Source organism: Gracilinanus agilis, chromosome 2 (genome assembly GCF_016433145.1).
Source record: "Gracilinanus agilis isolate LMUSP501 chromosome 2, AgileGrace, whole genome shotgun sequence".
Lineage (NCBI taxonomy): Eukaryota > Metazoa > Chordata > Mammalia > Didelphimorphia > Didelphidae > Gracilinanus > Gracilinanus agilis.
The window spans coordinates 435,462,652-435,486,538 of record NC_058131.1 but is presented as its reverse complement, the minus strand read 5'-3'; the positions used below and the strand labels follow the sequence as shown (position 1 = coordinate 435,486,538).

The following is a 23,887-nucleotide window of genomic DNA, read 5'->3' as shown; positions in this document are numbered from 1 at the left end:
CTATTTCTTAGTAGGAGTGTGTGTGTGTGTGTGTGTGTGTGTGTGTGTGTGTGTGTGTGTGTGTGAATTTCTGAATATCTTCAATGAGCTTGGGGAAATGGAGTGGGCACCAGCAATTAAAATAAATCCTAAATATTCAACTTTGGGGAGGAACCACTGAAGCTTTGCTTTTGAGACCTTGTGGCCTCTCCTAAGTAGCTCTAAGACAAGATGCTTACTATCTTCCTGGCATACTGTGGCATTTGGTGAGGCCAAGAACAGTTCATTTACAAATAGTGTCAAACAACTCTCCTGAAACTTGATATTCTCTAAATCCTGTTTTAAAATTTGTGAGAACAGGGTCAGACTATTGACAAACCCTTGTGGTAACTGGGAGTATGAGCCCTGGGAACCTTTCCAGGTGAAGGCAAATATATTCCTGGAGTTTTCATGGATAGGGTTTGAGAAGAATGCCGAGCAAAGATCCACCACAGTAAAAATCTGTGCTATGCTTGGGCTGGGTTGGGAACCACAGGGTACCTTTTTATGACATCATTACTTACAGCCCTTAAATCCTGTACCAACTGATAAATAAGTTTTCCATCTGGGCCTAGATTTGGCTTTTTTACAGGGAGAATAGGTATATTATATTATATTCAAATTTGCTTGGGATTATTATTCCTTGTTTAATTAATGAGTCTATCACTGGGGAAATTCCCTTAATTGCCTCTTTTGATAGGGGATACTGAGGAAATCAAGGAGGTGGACCATCTTTTGTCTTAATCTGAACAGGAACAGCTGATTTGAGTAGGCCTACATTGGAAGAAGATGTGGCCCAGAGACGCTCAGATATATTAGCTGGGATTTCAAAGGTGGGGGCACCTTCGCCTCTTGACTGTTTAAAAGAAGGAGAGGAAACACATTTAAGGATTCCTCAGGTAATTTTAACATTATAGTCATCTTGAGAACATATTATTGTGGCTAAGTTTGCACAAAATATCTCTCCCTAACAAATTTGTAGGGGAATCAGCATTAAAAGGAAAGGATGTTCTACTGATAGAGGTCCCACAGACACCATTTGAGGAGAAAGCTTTGGGACCTTTAGAGACAGTCCTGACATTCCTACTGCATTTAAAGAGCCAATAGAATTGCATTCAAAATCAGATTCACTCACCAAAACTGACCTGGAAGCTCCAGTGTTATAAAAATAATAAGCAATGAATTGACTATTGATTATAAACTGATTGGACACACTTGCTTGCTGTGCTTACAAAGTATCTTCAGTTTATATAAGTGAAGTGAAGCTCATAAATTAACTTCTCTTCAGGGCCAGGTGAAAGGACACTAAGGAGATTCTTGTTATATAAAAATAAAATATTTATTGAGAATAGAAGGATATAAAAGGATTTCTAATGCTAAGGGATTCTAACTCCACCCAAATAAAACTCCCTGGTTCTGTAATGAACTGCTTATCCTGTTTCCACAGGAACTGAGTAACCCAAATTTTCACTATTCTATAATAAACTATTATCCTTATAAGAAATATAGAATTCTCAACTCTGTCTCCAAGTTATAAAAATAACAAAGGCCAGCTGGCTGAACCTCAGTAAGAACCAAGTTAGGACTCTAAGCCTTAGGAGACTCAGAGTGCAAACTAAAGACCAGGTCTTTCTTTGGTCTTCTCAGAGGTAAAATAATTTATGAAACAAAAATAGACAGTCACTAGTGCTGCCCAAGTTGGAAAAGGAAATCATTTACCTCCTTCAGGTTTTTCCCTTCTTTCCTTTTACCTCAGACAGTGAGGAGAGAAAGAAAAGAAGATATCACCTGCTCCCAGCAGTCAGAGAAAGATTAACTGCCAACTACCTCCCAGAGAGTAACCGCCACAGAAAAAACATTATACCTCCCCTAAACACTATCAGCATTTGAAACTGACACTGTCTCAGATCTGTTTCAAACTGCAATTCTTTCTCAAGCCAGATTCTCTGCTTCTTATCTCTAAACTAATATAATAGGACTTAATTTCTAATATCATCCTTCTAGTGTCCAAGAGGCAATCATAATATGTGTTCCCAACCTTCAGGATTACATGAAGTTCATTATTTTGTGAGGAGGATGGATTGGGATAACTGGCATTAAGACATTGAAGTCTGGGAAATTGAAGGATTCAACCCCTGATTCCAGAGCCCTTTTCCCCCTTCGCATCATCATAAAGATCCCTGGATATTCCTCTGGGGTCCCCCATACTGGGGGGGGGTTCTCACACTCTGTGTACAGTGCGGATGAACCATATTTTGGGTGTTTTAGTGTGAGTTATGATTTATCTCATTGGAATTACTATCCTATATGAGTTCCTATTATCATTATTTTTTTCTCAAGCTTCTATTTCTATTTTCCTGATTCCTCTTCCTACAATTCATAATTACATGACCATCTTTCCATAAAAATAACATGTTAGTGGTTCCTTTGTGGATTTCCATAAAGGGGCTATGGCCACTCCCTGATTTACAGTTTCTTTTTCAAGTTTTTCAGTGAATACTTTTATTTCCTTCCTTAATTTTCCCACTAAGTCAGTGTTCTCTTTATCTTTCTTTTCATGTCCATCAAAAACATAAACTGTCATTCTTTTTAATTCCTTGAGATCCATATTAGTCCAGTTTGGGTAGTTAGTCTTAAAATAGTTCTTAACTACTTTACAACTATTTTTTTACAAATTGTCTCCTGATTGGTCTAACATCTCTTTCCCTGGAAAGATATATATATATACACCTGCCTCCCAGCTCAACAAGCCTATCCATAAACTGTGAGGGGTTTTCATTATCTTTCTGCTTTAGATTTTCAAATTTAGTCCACATACCAGGTCTATCAAAGCAAACTCTCATTGCTTTTAGTAGTGAATTCCTAGCCTGACAATAGTTGTAAGTAATCTTTCTCTACATTCAGGTCCCATTTAGGGTCTTCATGTGGCCAATAAATTGCTCCCTCTCCCTGGGCCTGATTAATAAGAGGAATAATCTTATTTTTTCTCTTTCCATTAGCAAGGCATGGAACAAACTTTCAATGTCAAGTAACATGGGATTATAAGTGTGATAAATACTTTCAAGCTTGTTTATGACTACTGTTATAGGTAATTTATAGGGTAGAGATTAATTTTAGAGTAAGTAAGCAGACAGGCTTGGCTGAAACCCTGGCTGAGACTGTGGACATTCTATTTTAGAATGTACAGAGGGCTTTGTACTGAGAGTGTCTTGGCTGCAGTTGAGAGAGAAGGTTTTTGCCTAGGAGTGTGGAGAATTGTCATCTTTACATCCAAGCCTCTAAGCCTGTGATCAGTCTTTGGGATCTTTGGGATCTCACTAGGAAGAGATTAATCATTAAGCAAAACCTTGGTGGATTGAGTGCATGCCTGATTGTTGGTGGACAGCAAGCAAGGAGCCCTTTTCTCCTTGGTTCCATTTGGATTATTTTGCTGTATCAAGTGTTCCTGAGGAACACTTGGAAGTCAATGAGGACATGTGTGTGAGAATCCCCAAAGCCCCTGTCTCACCCAGCTAAGCCATTGCTGGCTGGCTGTTAGGTATCTTAAGATTAGTCAACCCAACTGCCACCATTCTCTGGCAATCCTTAGTAAACAATTAAACTTAACTTTGATACAATTTCCTTGCCATTCTTTCCCCCAACCACCAAAATCCACAGAGATTTGAACTGTTTCCTTGGCTATTGTGAAAGTTCAGTTACTGTTATATTTTACCAATCTGTTTCCCATTTCTGTTGCAGTTTCATTAACTTAATTGTTACTCCTTTTCCCCAGTGGGGTCTGTGTGCCTCATTGTGTGTCTCCTGAGTTTTCAGTTTCTTCCCTGTCTGGTGAGTTTCCATTCTTTCAGTTTATTCTTTCACTACAATGGGCTCCTCTTCCAAGGAAGGAGTCTTCTCCTGGAATCTCACTATCTTGTGGAGAGAAAGGCGTATGATGTCTAATGTTCACTAATTTCTCTCATTTATTGTAAGTGAGAACTTCCCTTGGGAGGAATAGGCCTTTAATTGAATTGTCTTTGATTACTGCTGCTTGGTGTGTTGTTTGGTTGCAATGGAGTGTGTGAGGGGAGGGTGAGAGATGGTTAGGATAGGATGAGAGGTGGTTTGAGCAGGGTTGGGCAGGACGAGGGATGAATTGAACAGGTCAAGGCAGAGACTGGGTAGGCTTAGATGGTAAGGGGTGGATTTTTCCTTCTGAGTCTTGAGATTAATCAAGCTATCTTTCCATTGTTTTTTCTTGGAGAGGAATGGATAAACTACAAGGTATCCTATTAGTACAAGTACAACAAGGAAGGGTACCAAAGACATTCTGAAATTGTGAGCTGTGCAAGCTCAGTAATGCTCTCTGGGAATGGGAGCTGTTTGAGATAGCAAGGAAACTGCACTTTCATAATGTGGGCCATGCTTTTTAGCACCATCCTTGATCACCTACTTGTTTTTAAATTTAATTATTAAGTTGCCTGCAATTCTATTTCCTATCTGTAGGTGGTGCTACCCTAGTGTGTACTGGTTAAGGGTTAGAGTTTCACAAGGTTAAAAGGCAGGGTCTTCTAAAGACTAGGAAGAAAAAAATGGTGTGGGTACAGATTACCACTAATTTACTAGTCTTAAAAAAAACCAAAGACTTTTTACTTAAGGCAAAATAAAACACTTTCTTATAAATGAAATCCCTCAGGGTACAACCTGAGTTTTAGCTAAAAAAGGTGGAAAGAGTTCTCTACCTTCCCCTGCCACCTCAAAAGTGAAAAGCCAAGGACAAAGTGCTTCCATGTGGGTAGAGAGCCCCTTCATTGAGCTGGCCTAGGGATGAAAAAAAGCTTGAGTGGAGAGCACAGGCTGTGGTCAGGGATCCCTCCTGGGATTTTTCCCTTAGTAGGCCTTGAAATGCTTTGCAAGGTGTTGTGTGCAGATGCAAAGCATGGAATCCCTGCAAAGGTACAGGGAGAGCCTCAGCCAGAATTCCAGGGCTCCCCCCCTGGAGAACTTTGGGTGAGGGGCAGTTGAGAAGGGTTGAAGACAGTTAATTTGTGGGAGTGGATGTGAGCAGAGACTCTGCTTGCTTCTCCTAACTTGACTCTGCTTGCTTCTCCTAACTTGAGGGTTTCTCCTGAGGTGGCCATTGTAGCATAAGCTAGTGATTTCTACTCATAGGGTTAGCCTATTTGTTATTACTATTCTTCATTAATATAATTATATAATTACTTAGTGATTAGAGAGTAAGATATTTATCAATAGTAAGAGAGCCAGTTTTAGTTAAATGCTTCATCCCTTCCAGTGAGGAGGGGGAAGGGGGCATCAATTTAACAGTTCAGGGTCACCTTTCCTTTATCCTAAACCCTTCATTAACTTCTCTAATTTTCCTTGTTAATTCCTAATATAACGTTTTACCTTCAAATCTGTGCCTGATAATTATTTGGGAAGATACTTACAATTCAGTCTGTATATTTAGTTTGAATCCTGTTGGCTGCCAGTTTAAGATCTCCTCTGTCCTCAACAGTTAGATAGCTAGCTGTTATATCTCCTCTAACTGACCTGAGAGGAATATAAATTAATGAAAAGGAACACTATTGGGGTTTTAGCCATAACAGAAACTTACCAGAAGAATCTTATTTCTGCCTTCATTACCAACTGAAGCAGAAGCAGTTAGAGGGGGAGGGGTTTGAGAATCAGGAGTGTTTTACCCCCTCCTTTCCTCACTGAAGCCTGTCAATCTCTGGCTCTTGACTTAAAGCTCTATTTGGCCCGGACACATTTATCTGCTTCTCCAAACTATCTGTTATTATCATCATAACAAAGGTCAAGGGAACAGCTTTAGCTATCTTGCTGCTGCTCTCCCCAACTGCTCTCCCCAATGCCCCACCTCCTACTTAAGCTAGAGGCACATGGGGGCTCAGAAAGGGCCTTGAAAAATAAAAACAGACTCTTAGAAGCAAGGTACTCTCATTTAAAGGGCTTACAACTATGGAGATTTGGATTAGATCTGGTTTTGGGGTCAGGAAATCAGAGCTTAAATCCTAGAATCTGGCTCTTTTTTGGGAAAAAAGAAAACTAAAAATTAAACTTATTAACCTCCCAATACTTAAAACCTTATAATAAAAAAAGGAAGCTGAAAACTAAACTTGTTAACTTACCCCAATACTTAACTCCTTCTCACCAATCTGGAGTTCTGGCCTGTGAGATAGTAGCTTATGAGGGAAGGGATAGGCTTAGCAGGAGGCAGAGAGCTGGGGGTGGGGGTAGGGATGGGGGTGTGTGTGTGGGGGGGGTGGAAGAGTCTCACCAGGTGAATTCCTGAGGCTCATCTGATTGTTGCTATTAAAAAACAAACAAACCACCACCACCACCACAACAACAACAAACAACCAGCTTACCAGGCAGCAGCAAGCAATGGCTGGCTACTCAGCTGTTTTCAGTTTAAGGAAAAAGGCATTATCTCATCCATCCTCACAGAATGGAGGCAACAGCAGCACAGCTTATCTGTCTAAGTGAAGGGTCTCCAAATTGTTCCACAGCACCAGACCAACAGCTGTAGCCATGAGGCTAATCTGGCCCCCTCTCTATCCCAAACTGCTCTACTGACTTAGAGAGGATCAAGAGCTCTAAACTCCAGACTTAGCTACTAACAAGTCTATTCAAGAATAGCTTAGGGAAAATAAAAAGTAAAGAAATTAAAGAAAATGAGAGTACTCACCAAACCTTAATGGTCACCAAACTGTAATATTTAAAAGAGGTAGTCACCAATTCATTAACAATTAAAACCAAAACCACAAGGCTGCCAGTGGCTTTACCAATTTCATATAATAAACATAGAAAGATAATAAATGGAGGAAAATACAGAAATGTAGTAAAGAACTACCTAGCCTAACACCCTAAAGTCTGCTTTCAATAAAATCACCAACAACAGAGTCTGTCTCTGAATCTCAGTCTCCATCAGTCTCCATCAGTCTCCATCAGTCTCCATCAGTCCCCTCAACTTCCTTCTGGGTCTCCCCTTATAAGCAGTTTTCTTCACCCACTAACTTTTCCCATTACCTCCCAGGAATCACACACAGTTTCTCAATTTGCCTGGCACCACACAAGGGGGCAGTGCCTGTGGGATCAATTTCCTGTCTTTCAAGGTGTTGCTGACTGATTTAAGTTAAAAACAAGAGGAGGTGAAGCCCTAGTCCCTGATTGATTAGATTAAAAATCAATTCCCTTGTCACATTGTGAATATTAATCCATCTCAGTTTGTCTGTTTTACAAGCATATAATTAGAGAAAATTGTGCATAACATTTGCTTTAATTACACCTTTATTAGTAGTACATTCAATATAAGTATCACTTTTGATACTTATAATTTAATTTCCCTATTTCTTTTTTAAAATCAAATCAATCAATATTCTTTCTCTTTTTATGTATGATCACCAATAAAACCAGCTCCTAGTTTTATTAGTTCAATGTTCTTTGTACTTTCACTTTTTAAATTTTTCTTTGCCTCGGGATCTATGCTCTTTGGGTATCTAAATTAGTACTATTCCTCTGTGCTTCTGCTCCCTTGGGACAAAAAGTTCTTATTCTTCTCAGGGCCCCTCTTCCCTTGTAGCTACTAACATTCTTTTCTATCCTGGAATGCGACTGGGAGGTGCAAATAGGAAATGTTGTCAAACAACAACCTGTCCTGTGCCTATTGCTAATTCAGAGATCTCCTGGAATCTCTTTCTGATCAGTTGAGCTATTCTTTTACTAACTCTGGCTTAAGGTCTTTGGAAGCTATTTCAGCTACTATCACTAGGATAAATGGTGTTGTTATGTTGGATCAGCTCCTACTCCAATGACAGAGTCCTCTCCTTCTGACCTTCTAAGTTGTTTTGGACTGGAAAAATATCTCACCCCAATCTTTTGTTGGCCTTGTTGCTTTAGAAGTTAATATGAGACATTATTTTAAAATTGTTTGGAGGGGAAAGTTGGGAGAGTTCAGCTGCTCCCTCTGCTCTGTCAACTTGGCTCCCAGGGACTGGACTTAATATCATAAAAAGCATTTAACTAAAGCCAAAAGAAAATATGCTATGCAATGGGGCTATACTAGAAACTTCCATTAAATGTAAGAATAAAGTAAGACTTCCCATTCATTCCACTGTTGTTTAATATAGTATTGAAAATGCCAGACATAGCAATAAGATGAGAGAAAAGAATTACAGGTAAGTGGCAAATTTAGTGGAAGAGAAGATATGGGGAAGTAGCTTTGAAGAGTTGGAATAATATTCACACTCAGTCAGCTTTAGAAACCTACCTTATCCTGTAGGGAAGTATAGGAAGAATAAGGATTGGAGAGGACGGACAAAAAAGAGGGTGAATTGGGGGTTGCAGTAATCAAAAAGAAATCATGTGTGAACAGGGAAAGGGTAAAAGGGAGAGATAAGAATCAACAGGGGCAAAATAAGATGGAGAGAAACACACAATTAGTAATCATACTTATGAATGTGAATGGGATGGACTCATCTATAAAAAGGAAGAGGATAGCAGAGTGGATTAAAAACCTGAACCCCACAATATGCTGTCCATAAGAATTATATTTTAAAAAGAAGACACAAAAACAGTGTAAAAGTAAGAGGCGGAAGGAATATTTAATATGCCTCAGCTAAAATTAAGAAAAGAAAGGGGTAATAATTATAATTTCAGACAAAGCAAAAGTAAATATTGATCTAATCAAGAGATAAAGAAGGAAATTATATCATGATAAAAGGCACCACAGACAATGAAATAATATTGGTATTGAACCTATATGCATAGCATCCAGTTTCCTAAAGAAAAATTACAAGAGTTCTAGGAAGAAATAGTTAGCAAAATGTTACTAGTGGAGCACCTCAACTTTCCACTCTCAGATGTAGATAAATCTAACCAAAAAATAAACTAGAAAGCAGTTAAGGAGGTAAATAGAACTTTAGAAAAGCTGGATATGATATACCTCTGGAGAAAATGGAATTGCAATAAAAAAGAATATATTCAGTACATGATATCTTCACAAAAATTGACTAAATAATTAAACATAAAACCTTCTCATCCACTTCTAGAAAAGCAGAATAATAAAATGAATACTTTTAGTCTACATTGCAATAAAAACTGTGCTATACAAAGGGTAACAGAAAGAAAGACAAAAAAAGTAATTGGAAACTAAAGAGTCTTATCCTAAAGAATGCAATCAACAAGTTCATGTTTATGTTTATCAAAATTATGATGTGTTTATCATAATTGATGATATGCAGTCAAAAGCAGAACTCAGAGGGAAAAATCATGTTTCTTCATGCTTACATTTGCAGAAAATTGCAGAAAAAGCAGATCAATAAATTTGCCATGCAACTACAAAAAACTACAAAAAGAACAAATTAAAAATCCCCAATTAAACATTAAATTAGGTTCACTGAAAATCAAGGCAGAGATTAATATAATTAAAAGTAAGAAAACCAAAGAACTAATAAAAAAGACAGGGAGTTGGTTTTATGAAAAAATAAAAAATATATATGCCATAGTTAACTTAATTAAAATAAAAAGAAGAAAATCATATTTCGTGTATCAAAAATGATAAAGATGAAATTACAACCAAAGAAGGATTAATTAATGCAATTATTGGTAGTTATTTTGCACAACTATATGCCCATAAATCTGACAATCTAAATGAAATAAATGAATACTTACAAAAATATAAACTATATATATTAACAAAAGAAGAAACATAATACTAAAACAACCCCATTATGGAAAAAGAAATTGAACAAACCATCAAATAACTCTCTAAGAAAAAGGTTTCCGGAGCCAGATGAATTCACAGGCGAATTTTACCAGACATTCTAAGAACAATTAATAAACTACATAAACTATTTAGAAAAATGAGAGAAGAGGTAATCCTTCTAAACTCTTTTTATGACACAAATATGGTATTGATAGCTAAACCAAGAAGAGCTAGAATAGAGAAAGAAATCTCTGTAATGAACATTGATGCCAAAAACTCAAATAAAATACCTGCAAGGAGATTACATTTTGTCACATGAATAATATACCATGATCAGATGGGTTTTTTGCCTGGAATGCAGGGATGGTAGGAAAATCATCAGCATAAAATTCCATATCAATAACAAAACCAACAGAAATCACACGATTATTTCCATAATTGCAGAAAAAAAGCATTTGACAAAAAATCCACTTATTTTCTATTTTAAAAATTTAGAACACACTGGAATAAAGAGAACTTTCATTAAAGAGATAAATAGCATCAATCTAAAACCACTAGCAGGCATTATTTGTAATGGGGACAAACTAAGACCCTTCCCATTAAGATCAGGGGTATTGCAAGGATGCCCAACTTAACCAATATTATATAATATTTTCCTAGAAGTGCTCTCTAAAGCAATAAGAGCAGAAAAAGTAACTGAAGAAATTAGAATAGGCAGGGAAGAAAGACCATATGATGGTATACCTACAGAATCTTAATAAATGAACAGAAAAAATAATAGAAATAATTAACAACTTCAGAAAAGTTGTAGATAACCCAAATAAATCATCAGCATTCCCATTTACCACCTACAAATTTCAACATCAAAAAGACAGAAAATGAAATTCCATTCAAAAAATTCTAGATAATATAAAATACCTGGTGGTATACCTACTAAAGCAAACCCAACAACTATAAGATCACAATTACAAAACACTCTTCCCACAAATAAAAAAAATTGTAGAAGTATTAATTGCTCATGAAGAGGAAAAGTTGAGCCAAGACAGTGAAAATGACAATTTTATTATGTGTGTGTGGCTGTCTTTTATGAAGTAAAATATTTATTTCTATGGGCTCCAATGTGGCATTGGAAAAAGACAATGAATTCTTGAAGAAGAAAGAAGCTGAAAGAATGCTATGCTTCAAATATTGGGATGTCTCTCAGACCATTGAGAGGTGGGAATTTTTGCATCTCAGCAAAATTATTTTTGTAGTCATACCTTTTATAGCAGGTTTTTTTTGGGGGGGGAGGTTGAGGGGAAGGGTCTTTATTATATAGCTCAGAAGTTCCAGTTTTCTGCTTCCAGGCATCATTATCTGTAAAACAATACTCTCATTGGTTTTTTTTTTTTGTTCCCGTTATGGCTCTCCTATAATTAAACTTTGTAAAAACCTCTTACAAAGGAAAAAAAGTTATTGTTCTGCTGAGAAAGTGGACACTCACAGTCATGCTTAATTTAAATTAAATAAATAATTTGAAAAAATCAATTAATCTATGCTCTACTCCTTTTCCTTTCAAAACATCTGAACTATCTTCTTTTATAGTTTGGCAGATTAGATTATGTAGAACAAAGCAAATTATTCCCACCATTATCCCCATATATAATTTCAAGGTGGGGAAGTTTCTGACAGAGTGGCCTGAAAAGTTACTTTTTACATACATTTATATGACAATCATAAAAGGTCTAATTCAGACTTGAACTTCTTCAAGTTTTAACTTAGAAAAATTCCAGTCTGCTCAATATACTGTCCCCATATTTTAAATTAGAATCTGGTATATGATTATTTTGAACATGCATACGCCTTGTGTAGAAACTTAGGAGAAGAAAGAAGCAAGTGGTAGTTGACAGTTCCAATTACAGGGCACTAATATTTTTTCAAATCAAATTTAAATTTTAAAAAATTGATTTTGATAAATTAGTGGCACCTGAGTATAGGAATTTCTATTTGAGAGGGAAAAACTAAGTTAAAGATATAGTGTTTTCTCATTATAAAAGTAGAATGTGTGTGTGGGGGGCAGCTGGGTAGCTCAGTGGATTGAGAGCCAGGCCTAGAGACAGGAGGTCCTAGGTTCAAATCCGGCCTCAGACACTTCCCAGCTGTGTGACCCTGGACAAGTCACTTGACCCCCATTGCCTACCCTTACCACTCTTCCACCTATAAGTCAATACACAGAAGTTAAGGGTTTAAAATAAAATAAATAAATAAATGAACGAATAAATAAATAAATAAAAAGTAGAATGTGGGCTATCTTTAAGGACTTACTTGAAGAGTTCATCTAAAAGTACAGGAGTTCTGGACCTTTGTTGTGTCAAAGACTCTCCTGCCAATCTGGTAAAGCCTAATATTATTGTGGTTTCTTGCCTACATTGATAATTTAGTGAAACACTAAATTTTAGATAGAGATCAGTGAAAAAAAGATATTTTCCCACCAAAGTTTATAGACCTTTTAAAATCTATCCCCAAGCCTTTTAGGATTTCATGAACCTGGGGCAGCTATGTCGCTCAGTGGATACCAGGCATGGAGACTGGATGTTCTGGGTTCAAATCTGTCCTCAGACACTTCCAAGGAGTGTGACCCTGGGCAAGTCACTTAAACCTCCATTGCCTAGCCCTTCACTCTTCTGCCTTAGAAGCAGTATATAGTATTTATTCCAATATGGAAGGTAACATTTCTCTTTTTTTTTTCCAAAGGGTCCATGAGCCCCAGGATAAGAACCTTTCTTTAAATCTGCTATATCACAGTTACAAAAGACAGCAAAGTCACAGTAGAAAGAGCTCTTCACCTGGAATCATGAAGACCTCAGGTCAAATCTAGCCTTAGATACTCTGAAGCTATTTGACCCCAGGTAATCACTTACAACCATGTCTGCCTCAGTTTCTTCAACTGTAAAATGAGAATAAGAACAGCTCCTATTTTACTTGGTTGTTCTGAAGTTCGAACTGAGTTGCTTGGTAAATAGATGCTTAATAAATGCTTATTCCTTTCCTCTTCCTGTCTGAAGTGGAAGATGTAAGAAATAGTAAACTCATTTTTAGTATCATTAATGAATCCTATAGTCCTTATACCTCAGTAGTAATCATGACAAAATTAAAAATATATGAATGTACATAGACTATTGATCTTTAAAAATAAGGCCTAAAGTATATCCTACCAAAAACACAAAATAACTTAGAAAAATCGTTAGACCATCAGGAGTTCTTGGTTTTGTACTCCTAAGTGACTGCTAATAAATTCTAATATCAAGAGAAGACAATGACAAGTCAACATACATATATATCACCAGGATTTTTTTTTTCTAGTTTGAACATAACAATGGACACTTCCAGAAAACCCTCATCTTTTCAGAAGCTGATAGAAAGGGTAATTGGTGGAAGTGTTGAAATATCTGGATATTAACATTGTATCTGAAAAACAAGACATTAGGCAAGCATATTAAAGTCTGGTGGAAATGTTTAACTATAAACAGAACTGATCTAAAGTTATCAGTTGAAAAATACCAATTTTATTGAGTGTCTATTAAACGTATGGGTGGCATAATATCTCAATAAGATCACTGAGCCCATAAAGAATGAGGCATGAATGAAAATACTCAAAAAATCTTGTATGAATTTAAGGATTTCCTAGGTTCAGAGATAATATTGTAAATTCGTGAAGAATGAAATCCTTTGATCCTAGCTGAGAAGTAAAAATGAGAATAAGTTTTTAATGGTTTTGTCAATTGCCTCACAAATGGCTCTTACTGAGAGAAAACTTAGCAGGGTCACATCCAAATAGCAGCCTTAAGTGAAACAAGCCCAAACAAAGGTCAGCTTATTGAAGTCAGAGTTGGAATTTCTCTCATTGTCCTGAGACAATCACAGAAGAAACTCTCTCTGGTTTTTTTTTGTTTTTTAGTTTTTTTATCTGAAAATTTGTATTTAATTAATTAATTGATTTAGAATATTTTTCCATGCTTACATGATTTTTGTTCTTTCCTTTCCCTCCTTTAACCCTCCCTCCCCTGTAGCTAATGAGCAGTTCCACAGGGTTTTACATTTGTCATTGATCAATACCTATTTCCATATTATTAATATTTGCATTAGGGTGATTGTTTAGAGTCTACATCCCCAATCATATCCCCATTGACCCATGTGATTATCTCTTAGTCATTGTTGACAAGATTCTTCCCAGAGTCTTCACCTGGAACATGGTCACATACATGAAGTAATGGTACCAAGCACTGTGGCTTCAGAAAGGCCTGAGGCACAGTTGAGATGGTATTTGCTGTCAGAGAACTCTAGAAGACATGCCAGGAGCAGAACAGAGCATTTGTCAATCTGACCACGGGTGATCAGCCCTGAAAAGAGCTCAGCAGGCCCTTGCATCGGAGGTTACAGCTCTTTCTGAACACTCCATATATATACTACCTTGAGGAAGTAATGGCAAAGATTAAATATTAAAAGTTAGAGACATAAAATTATAAGGAATTAAGTGTATTTCCAGATGTCTTTTAGATTGAGCTAAGTGAAAATTTTTATTGTATATTATATTGTGATGCTAGTAGTTACAAAACCCATATTTGATGCATTAAAAAAAATATCCTAAATCTAAATAAGGATGTGATTTCAAAGATATTTCTTGATTAGTAAAATTATAATAGCCCTAAGAACAAGGAATTATTCCTTTAAAGAGGTGGAAATTATAGACCCTTATGAAGTATCTGAAATAATTTGGCCTTGTAAAGAAAATAATAAATAACAAAAATTTAAGCCTCCTTATGATGTAGAGTAAGTTTTATCTAAATTTTTTTCATTGGTTTATAACTTGTAAGGCATATGTAGTTCTACCTATAATAGTATATAAGGAAGTTTATGTCTTGAGCCAATTTGGTAGCTCCGTCTTTGTTAGTCTGAAGTTTACAGCAATTGACCCATGTTTTTCTAGGGTTTTGAATAAACTATCATATATTCATCTATGTAGAATTCCAGATTATAATTGTTCTTTTGATTTCTAGTGTTAGATTTTATACCTATGTGTGGAGTGGACTTCTTTGTGGGATACCATCTCCATAAATCACTTTAATGAGCAGACAGGAGACTTAGATAAGATGGTGACAAGAAGTGCCCTTCATTAAAGAAAAATCAGGCAGCAGGTTATATTACCAGGTTGTCCACTGACTTACAAAAAGAATCCTTATTTTATAAGAAATCTATACAATATTATCTTGACTAAATACCACCTATGTTTGAGTCATTGGTTTTCTTATCTGACATACTCCTTACTATCTTTTTGGTTCCCATATCATAAGAGCATTTCTCAAATCAACACTTTCTCAGTTTTAGTCATAATTCAGGAATGTGCAAGGCCAGAGCCACAGTCTTCACAACAATATTCTAGATGGGAGTTTTATTCCCATGGGATATCCTTTTACTGTATCTTCTAGGCTCCATGGCCTTCTCATTGGACTGTAATTACCCATGGGATTTCATTTTCTTAACCCTTGAAATGCAAGTAAATTGAGAATCAATAACAAAGAAAAGGAAAGGTGTTTGTCTGGATGCTTTTAAAAGTACTAAAGGCAATCAGAAAGGGGATTTGGGTGGGGAAAGGGTCTATTCACTTCTGGGAGAGGATGTCTCTACTGTTTATTATGCAAAGATAGGCTTCTTTTCTCTCTTCCCAGAAGGGCCTAGCTGAAATAATCTAAACTGGACAGGGATAATTGATCAGAAATGATCACTCTTACTACTGTGTAGAGTAGAATTTGAGGGGCTCTTTCACCCCCAGAAATCACTCTAATGAGCAGACTGGAGACTTAGATAAGATGCTGGCAGAGAAAAGGTGGCTTTATTTGGAGAAAACAGTGGACAGCAGGAAAAGGGGGTGGGGGGAGGGGGAAGGAAAGGGAAGGAAAAGGAATTCTGCCCACACAAGCTGCTTGGTCTGGGCAAAAATGACCTCTCTCCTATGTACAATCACAGACTTTTATAATAATCCTGATGCAACATTCTCCTCCTTCCCTCTCTTCAATTCCAAGGGTTGGAGTGGGTGGGTTTTGGGTTGTGATGTTTCAAATCTTGAGCGTGTGATTTATCATTACATATCCCTAAAGACCCCCATGATCAAAAAACCCGTGACTATCATGGGATTTTCAGCCTGGGACAATAAAGATGCTTTCGAAACTCCCTGTTCTTTCTCATAATTGGCATATTTCCTAGGCTATAGATAAACTCTTCTCAAGGTTTTTGAAAATAGGTCAGAAAAACTAAAAATTTTATGGGGGGGGGAAGTTTTAGCCTAAAGAATAGTAATACTCAGGGGTCTTGAAAATTGGGGTTACAAGCCAATACTACTCTGAGAATTATACACTGAATCTCATCCCACACACTACTAATCCTAATGCTAATCATAATTGTGAATAATGCACTACTAATTAGTCATTTACTCCATAAATCTAAATGAGTTTCAACTCTAGGAAAAGATAATGGTGAATTTTAAGATATGATAAAGTTTATTATTGTAACACCAGGAAAGAAATAATAAATTAACACTAAACTATAAATGGTGAAAAATTTGCAATTTGGGGAAAAGTTTCTTGGGACTTTAATGTACTGTTGTTCTAAGTACTGATTTACGTATATTAACGCTATATTCTGTATAAGAACACTTTTCCTTTTTTCAGGGGAAATTTCATGTATTCCTGTAATCTGAGGGCTACCTCTGGGAAAGTTGGATGAACAGTCTTGCTGAGGTACAGGTAGGATTCTCCTAGTTTACTTTTCTTATTATATAAAGTAAGATCTGAGCTGGACTAAATCCAGTGTCATAGTGAGCCTTTCTGTGACTGACTCATACCTGAATTTAAACAGGACTAAAGAAAATTACTGAGACTGCTCTGCCCCTTCCCTTTTCCTTTTTTTCCTTACATAGTAGATTTCACTTATAAAGGCAAATATATGTAGGTGTTTTCTATTTTTAAATGATAACTGCTAGAGTGAGGAATCTTTTAAATTGTCTTTTGAAATTGCTGATAGAAAAGATACTTCCCTGACCCCAAATGATAGAGTATTTAACTTACAGAAGAGCATTCTGAAAAATTCTTTTTAATATTGTCTTCTTAAGGGAGAGGAATAAAGCATATAATTTTTAAAATGAGTTTTAAGATCTGTCTTGTTAGGGGCATATAGCAGGATAACATAACTAACAGTTACTTTGTACTTAATTATAGGTCATCTTTAAGAAAATCAAGGCACACGTCCCCAACTTTTTGGAGGATTTCTTAACTCTATGGCACCTTCTGGAAGGCATTCTCTTGCCTCTTATTTGAGATACTATAATCATTGTAGACTTCATAGTAGGTTTCGTTTGAATAGCTAAGCTATTATTGCTCCTGTTTAATTTTTGTATCTTTATCATACTTTGAAAACTTCTGTTATCTTGTTATGTATGGTACTAAAGCCTGCCTGATGATCAATGATGGCTCTTGAAAAAGCCACTTGCTGACCCTTTGGCCAAGGAACTCCAATGACTGAAAGGGAGAATGCTAACTTTGGATATTTAAAATGTAATATGGAAAACTGTCACTTCTAAAATTGTAATATACAGTATGTATGATTGGGAAAATGTCCTACTAAATCCAGCCTCACAGGCCACCATGACTTTCATTCCAGACCTCCTGGTTGCCATGACGAGATTAGTTGAAAAGACAACCTCTAATCAGATACTCTAAGGCAGTGATGGGCAAACTTTTTACAGAGGGGGTCTGTCTGTTTCTAAGGCAACTCTTTCTAAGTTTCATTGTATTGTATCCTACTCATTGTATTCGTCAGATTAGGAATAATGTCTTGCGGCTGGATAGAACATTTCAGGGGACCGAATCTCGCCTGTGGGCTGTAGTTTGACCATCATTGCTCTAAGGCAATGATGACGAACCTTTTAGAATTTTCAGGGACCCCATGCCATGCCCCACCCATACTCCCAGACTGCAAGCCCATGCCCCAGCCCCCATTGTATGCCATGCCCTTCCTCCAACTGCATGCCCCACCCTCTGGCTCTATGCATGCCCCATTCATCCCTGCACAGGGGGCAGGGCTGGGAGATGACTGCAGGCTGGCCAAGCCAGGACCAAGCTCCACAGGGTGACTCCAGTGTCCCATACCTTCCCATTGTGTTTGGAGGACTGGACTTGGCTACTGGCCTCGGGCTGTCATGCTTGCCCTAGTCCCCCACTCCCCTGAGGCCCCCCATCCTCATTCAGAGGCAGGGCCAGACTTCAATTGGAGTGATGCAGAAGGACAGACACTAAGTTTGACCAATGATGTTTGGATTCTCTGGATCACCAACCTTCCCCAGGGCTTTAGAACAAACTCTATGGGATCCTTCTCTCTGCAACTCAAGGAGAGACTTAATCACGGTGGGAAGCAGCTGCTTTTCCTCCCATTAAACAGAGGAAGTCATGCAAATTGGGCTCCTCCCTCTAGGCATGAAAACCACAAAATCTGTGTCTGTAGCTCTGGGAGAGGAGCTTCTCCTTGGTGAGGATTTTTTCCTCTAAGTAGGTACACTGTGGAGCCTGAATCATGGGATTGCATTTGGGGACAGGGCCAGCCTCCCAACTGGCCAAACCAAGGGCCTGCACATGCCCACAGAGAGGTCTCTACATGCCATCTTTGGCACATGTGCCATAGGTTTACCATCACAGTCCTAAGGGCATCCTCCCTCATGATGCTAATATGCAAGGGCAACTCCTAATCCCACCTCCTGTTGGAATATCCTGTCTTCCTCTTCATTTCTTATTCACAAACTCTTCACCCTCTTCTCTTGCTTGGGCATTCTGCCTGTTCACAAACTGATCATCAACTGCATCCCCTTCTAACTTGTGGTGCTAACCTTTAAAAGCCTTGGTCACAAACTCCAAAGAGGATGATCTTCCCTGCTGAGTAAGATTTCAGCCAAATGCAAATTTAACCTACCTTTCTCAATAAATCCACCTTATTTCAAGACAGTTTTGCCCAAAAACTTGTTTTCAAATTAACAAAAACTGGAAAATCAGAGGTATTACTAAGCAAGTCATATTGATAATCACACGAAAGAGCACAGTATAAATTTTCCTAAGTGTGCAGACAAAATGGCTGCAGAATACATACAATAAATGTTGAATCATTTATGATTTGTCACAAGTCCATGTCTTGTGCCCTTATGTTTAACAATTTCAGAGAAATTAGAGTTACCATACACAAAACACATGACTATTAAAAGAATACATCTACTTTCTGTATCTATGGGAATCAGAAATAGGAAAGGGGATGGCGACCGGCTGACCCAGCCTGTGGCGAGTCCTCCCCTTCTCCCTTTCCCCTTTCCTTCCCCCTTTCCACTCCCGGGGCATCCTCAGACAGTGGAGGACCCGCATCTTGTCCCTGTGGCCACGCGGGAGGCCTGATTTCAACACTTAACTCCCACAATGTCCCTGAAACCAAGGGTAGTGGATTTCAATGAAACATGGAACAAACTCTTAACGACAATCAAAGCCGTTGTCATGTTGGCTTATGTTGAAAGAGCAACTTGGAATGATCATTTTTTCAGACATCTATTTTATGTGTAGCCTATCCTGAACCTCTTGGGGAAAGACTTTACACAGAGACTAAAATTTTTTTGGAAAATCACTTCTGCCATTTGCACAAGAGAGTTCTGGAGTCTGAAGAACAAGTATTGGTTACATATCATAGGTATTGGGAAGAATATAGCAAGGGGGCAGACTATATGGACTGTTTATACTGGTATCTCAACACACAGTTTATTAAGAAGAATAAATTGACAGAAGCTGACCTTCAGTATGGTTATGATGGTGTAGATATGAATGAACCACTTATGGAAATAGGAGAGCTACCATTGAATATGTGGAGAAAATTGATGGTTGAGCCACTTCAGGCAATCCTTATAAGAATGCTCCTCTGAGAAATAAAATATGATCACTGTGGTGAAGACCCAAATCAAAAAGTAATCCATGGGGTTATTAACTCCTTTGCTTATGTTGAACAGTATAAGAAAAAAAATCCCCTTCAAATTTTATCAGGAAATTTTTGAGTTGTCTTTTCTGACCGAAACAGGGGAGTATTATAAACAAGAAGCTTCAAATTTGTTACAAGAATCAAACTGTTCACAACATATGGAAAAGGTCCTAGGCAGATTAAAAGATGAAGAAATGCAATATAGAAAATATTTACATCCAAGTTCATATAATAAAGTGATTCATGAATGTCATCAGAGAATGGTGGCAGACCATTTACAGTTTCTGCATGCAGAATGTCACAATATTATCAGACAAGAGAAAAGAAGCGACATGGCAAATATGTACACCTTGCTTCATGCTGTGTCAAGTGGTTTGCCTCATATGATTCAAGAACTGCAAAACCATATTCATGATGAGGGTCTCAGAGCATCTTTCTCAGGAAAATATGCCAACTCAATTTGTGGAGTCGGTTTTGGAGGTGCATGGTAAATTTGCCCAGCTTAGCAACACTGTTTTGAATGGTGATCAACACCTCATGAGTGCCCTGGATAAGGCTTTGACATCAGTAGTAAACTATAAAGACCAAAGCTATTTGTAAAGCACCTGAACTGCTGGCTAAGTACTGTGACAACTTACTAAAAAAATCAGCAAAAGGAATGACTGAAAATGAAGTGGAAGACAAACTTATTAGCTTCATTACTGTTTTCAAATATATTGATGATAAGGATGTTTTTCAAAAGTTTTATGCCAGAATGTTGGCCAAGCGCTTAATTCATGGCCTAAGTCTATGGATTCTGAAGAAGCCATGATCAATAAATTAAAGCAAGCCTTTGGATATGAGTTTACAAGCAAACTCCATCAAATGCATACAGATATGAATGTCAGTGCTGATCTCAACAGCAAATTTAACAATTTTATAAAAAACAAGGACACTGTAATTGATTTAGGAATTAATTTCCAAATATATGTTCTACAGGCTGGTGCATGGCCACTTATTTAGTCTCCTTCCTCTACATTTGCCATCCCTCAGGAACTGGAAAAAGGTGTACAGATGTTTGAATTATTTTTCAGTCAGCATTTCAGTGGAAGGAAGTTTACGTGTTTCAAAGAGCTTCATGACATCACACAGATGAATGAAAAGGAATTAGTGAAAATGATCAAATCATTACTTGATGTGAAAATGATTAACCATGATTCAGAAAAGGAGGACATAGATGCAGAATCTACTTTTTCATTAAATATGAATTTTAGCAGTAAAAGCAGTAAAAGAACAAACACCACAGGAAATGGAGCAGACCAGAAGTGCTGTGGATGAAGACAGAAAAATGTGTCTTCAAGCTGCTATAGTCCACATCATGAAAGCTTGAAAAGTGTTGCGACATAATGCTCTTATTCAGGAGGTTATTAGTCAGTCAAGAGCTCAATTTAATCTGAGCATTAGCATGATTAAGAAGTGCATTGAAGTTCTGATAGATAGACAAACAGTACATTGAAAGAAGCCAAGCATCAGCAGATGAATATAGCTATGTGGCATGATGATGCTGGCTGCCTGCAGGTGTGCTTTTAAGAAGATCCTAACTCACTATTTGGTGTGTTCCTGTGGGAAGAAGCAGGCTTGTGCCTCTATAGTTGGTCACTTGGCAGCCTCTGTTTTTCTGCTGTTTGCAACATCACCAGGGCCACGTCATGAGTGTCAATGAAAATGCCTATAGATATTTCAACTCATGTCATTGTGACATTTCTTAAAACTTTACTAAATGAATGAGTGAAGTATTGCTAAAATGTGGAAATTTGGTTTTTTTTTTCTCCTCACGTTTGCAGTTGATGTGTTTTTTTAAATATATCTTAAAGGACATAAAGTAAAAACCTAAATATTGTAATATGACAGATAACCTAATAATTGTATTTACATTAAAATAACAAACATGATATTGCTGCTTGTCGGAATAAAAAATTTTTAAAATAAAAAAAAGAAATAGGAAAGGATCTCAGACAGAAAGAAGACAAGATAGATGGAATAGGTGTTCCCTGGGGAACTGGAGAAAACTACAAACTTGAAAATAAATTTGTCAGCCACACTTTTCATATTTTTGTTGCAACTGGTTTCCTTGTATTCAACATTCTTGAATTCTCTCTCTAAGTCCTTCTTCACAAGGCCTCTCTATGAAGGGTTTTATATCTGATCTCATACTCCTTTCCCTCACTGTGTCTCTTGCACAGTAATACATGGCTGTATCCTCGGTTTTAAGAGAATTCATTTGCAGGTGCAGCAGGCTGTTGCCATTGTCCCTGGAGATGGTGAATCGGCCTTTCACAGAGTCTGCATAATTTGTATTGCCATTAGACCAAACAACTGAGACCCACTCTAGTCCCTTCCCTGGAGCCTGGCGAACCCAGTGCATGTGACTGCTGCTGATAGTGAATCCAGAAGCTTTGCAGGATAGTTTCATGGATCCTCCAGGCTGTCTCACATCTCCCCCAGACTCCACCAGCTCAATATCACAATGGACACCTGAAAACAAAGAGTCATTAGAGACAATAGTCACACAAATCTATCACTTCAGAGATAAACTTTGGTGTTTCATTCAACAAAAAACCCCACAGAAACAAAAAACAAAACTACCTTGCAAAATAATCAGAAAGAGAATTCCATTCTTTCCAAATCCCATGGTTCAGGCTCCACAGTGTACCTACTTAGAGGAGAAAGTCCTCACCAAGGAGAAGCTCTTCACTCAGAGCTGCAGACACAGGTTTTGTACTGGGTTCCTGCCTAGAAGGAGGAGCCCAATTTGCATGACTTCCTCTGTTTAATGGGAGGAAAAGCAGCTGCTTTCCACTGTGATTAAGTCCCCTCCTTGAGTTGCAGAGAGAAGGATCCCATAGAGTTTGTTCTAAAGCCCTGGGGGAGGTTGATGATACAGAGAATCCAAACATCATTGGTTGGACTTAGTGTCTGTCCTTCTGCATCACTCCAATTGACCCCCCCCCCTCATTACCAAGAGAATGCTTATTGGACTTTTCTATGTTCCTAATATTTTCTGTGTGGATCCCAGAACCATTTCTGGCACTTAACACTTTGTCATTTCTGCAGAGACTGAATCTACCTTAAGAATCCATTTTTTCTAGGCCTCTTAGATAATTCTGCTTGCTTGCTAATGATGTCATTTTTTGTCCTTTCTCTTTAGAACTGTATTTCATGTGCCTTATTTATCTTCAATCCCATTTATATCTAGGATATGCTGAAATCAGTTTATTCTCACTAAAGAGATGTTTTGATAAGCTTTCTGTGTGATCTTTTACATTTTAGAAATCATGAGAATAAAAATCAAGGCTTTACATATTTTCTTTTTGACAGTATTGACTCAAGAAAAGGGTGGATGAATTGTTTTTAATGTAGATTAGATTTAAATGTATTACTCATAGGTTTTCCAGTGTACACGTACTCAGTGTAAGTAATCTCCTCAAAGTTACTAGTGATCTCTTAAGTATTCAGTTTGATGGCCTTTTAGCAATAATCCTCTCTGAACCGATCAGTACCGTTGCACACCTTTTCCCCTTATAACCTTTTTTATAAGCTTTTGTGACACAGCACTTTCTTGCTTTTCTTGCAACCTTTATCTTTTATTCATTTCAGCTAGTTCCTCAGACACAATGCCATTGATGGCAAACCATAAAACATAAATGTATCCTCGCATTTAAGTACTAGTATATTAAATATAGATTAATAATTAATTAATGAATATGTTATATATAAGTATATTAAACAATAGAAGAAGAGTAGTCTCATGAGGAGTAGAAATGACTGGCTATACAATGAGTCACAGAAATAAGCTTATTCAATCCCAAAAGGTCTTCCTGAGGAATTCAATTTTATAGAGCTCCATCACTGGAAGAGGTCCCCAGTAGGAGGACTTCTGACAGCAGGGGCTTCCAGGTGTTGGAGGATTTCAAAAAGCTCAAATATCTGAGTGTGAAATGCTCTTTCTCCAAGGAGGTACACAATTCCTCTTGAATGGCAAGTAGGGCATCTAAAACTTGACAATTCTGTAAAATAACTGTGCTGAGATCATCATTGTGCTACTAGAAGGTTAATAGTAAAGTCTATCAAGTTTAGTCTTTCAACTAA

At 37.4% G+C, this 23,887-nt stretch overlaps 1 pseudogene and 1 gene segment (V, D, J or C); one reads left to right on the top strand and one right to left on the bottom strand.

Annotated features, from left to right (window-relative positions):
• The first annotated feature begins 19,197 nt into the window (after positions 1-19,197).
• On the top strand, positions 19,198-21,297 carry LOC123235733 (annotated as a pseudogene).
• A 578-nt stretch (positions 21,298-21,875) lies between these two features.
• Positions 21,876-22,458, bottom strand: LOC123233933. The segment is given in 2 exon segments: positions 21,876-22,273; positions 22,385-22,458. Coding segments are annotated over 2 exon segments (444 nt in total).
• Positions 22,459-23,887: the final 1,429 nt, after the last annotated feature.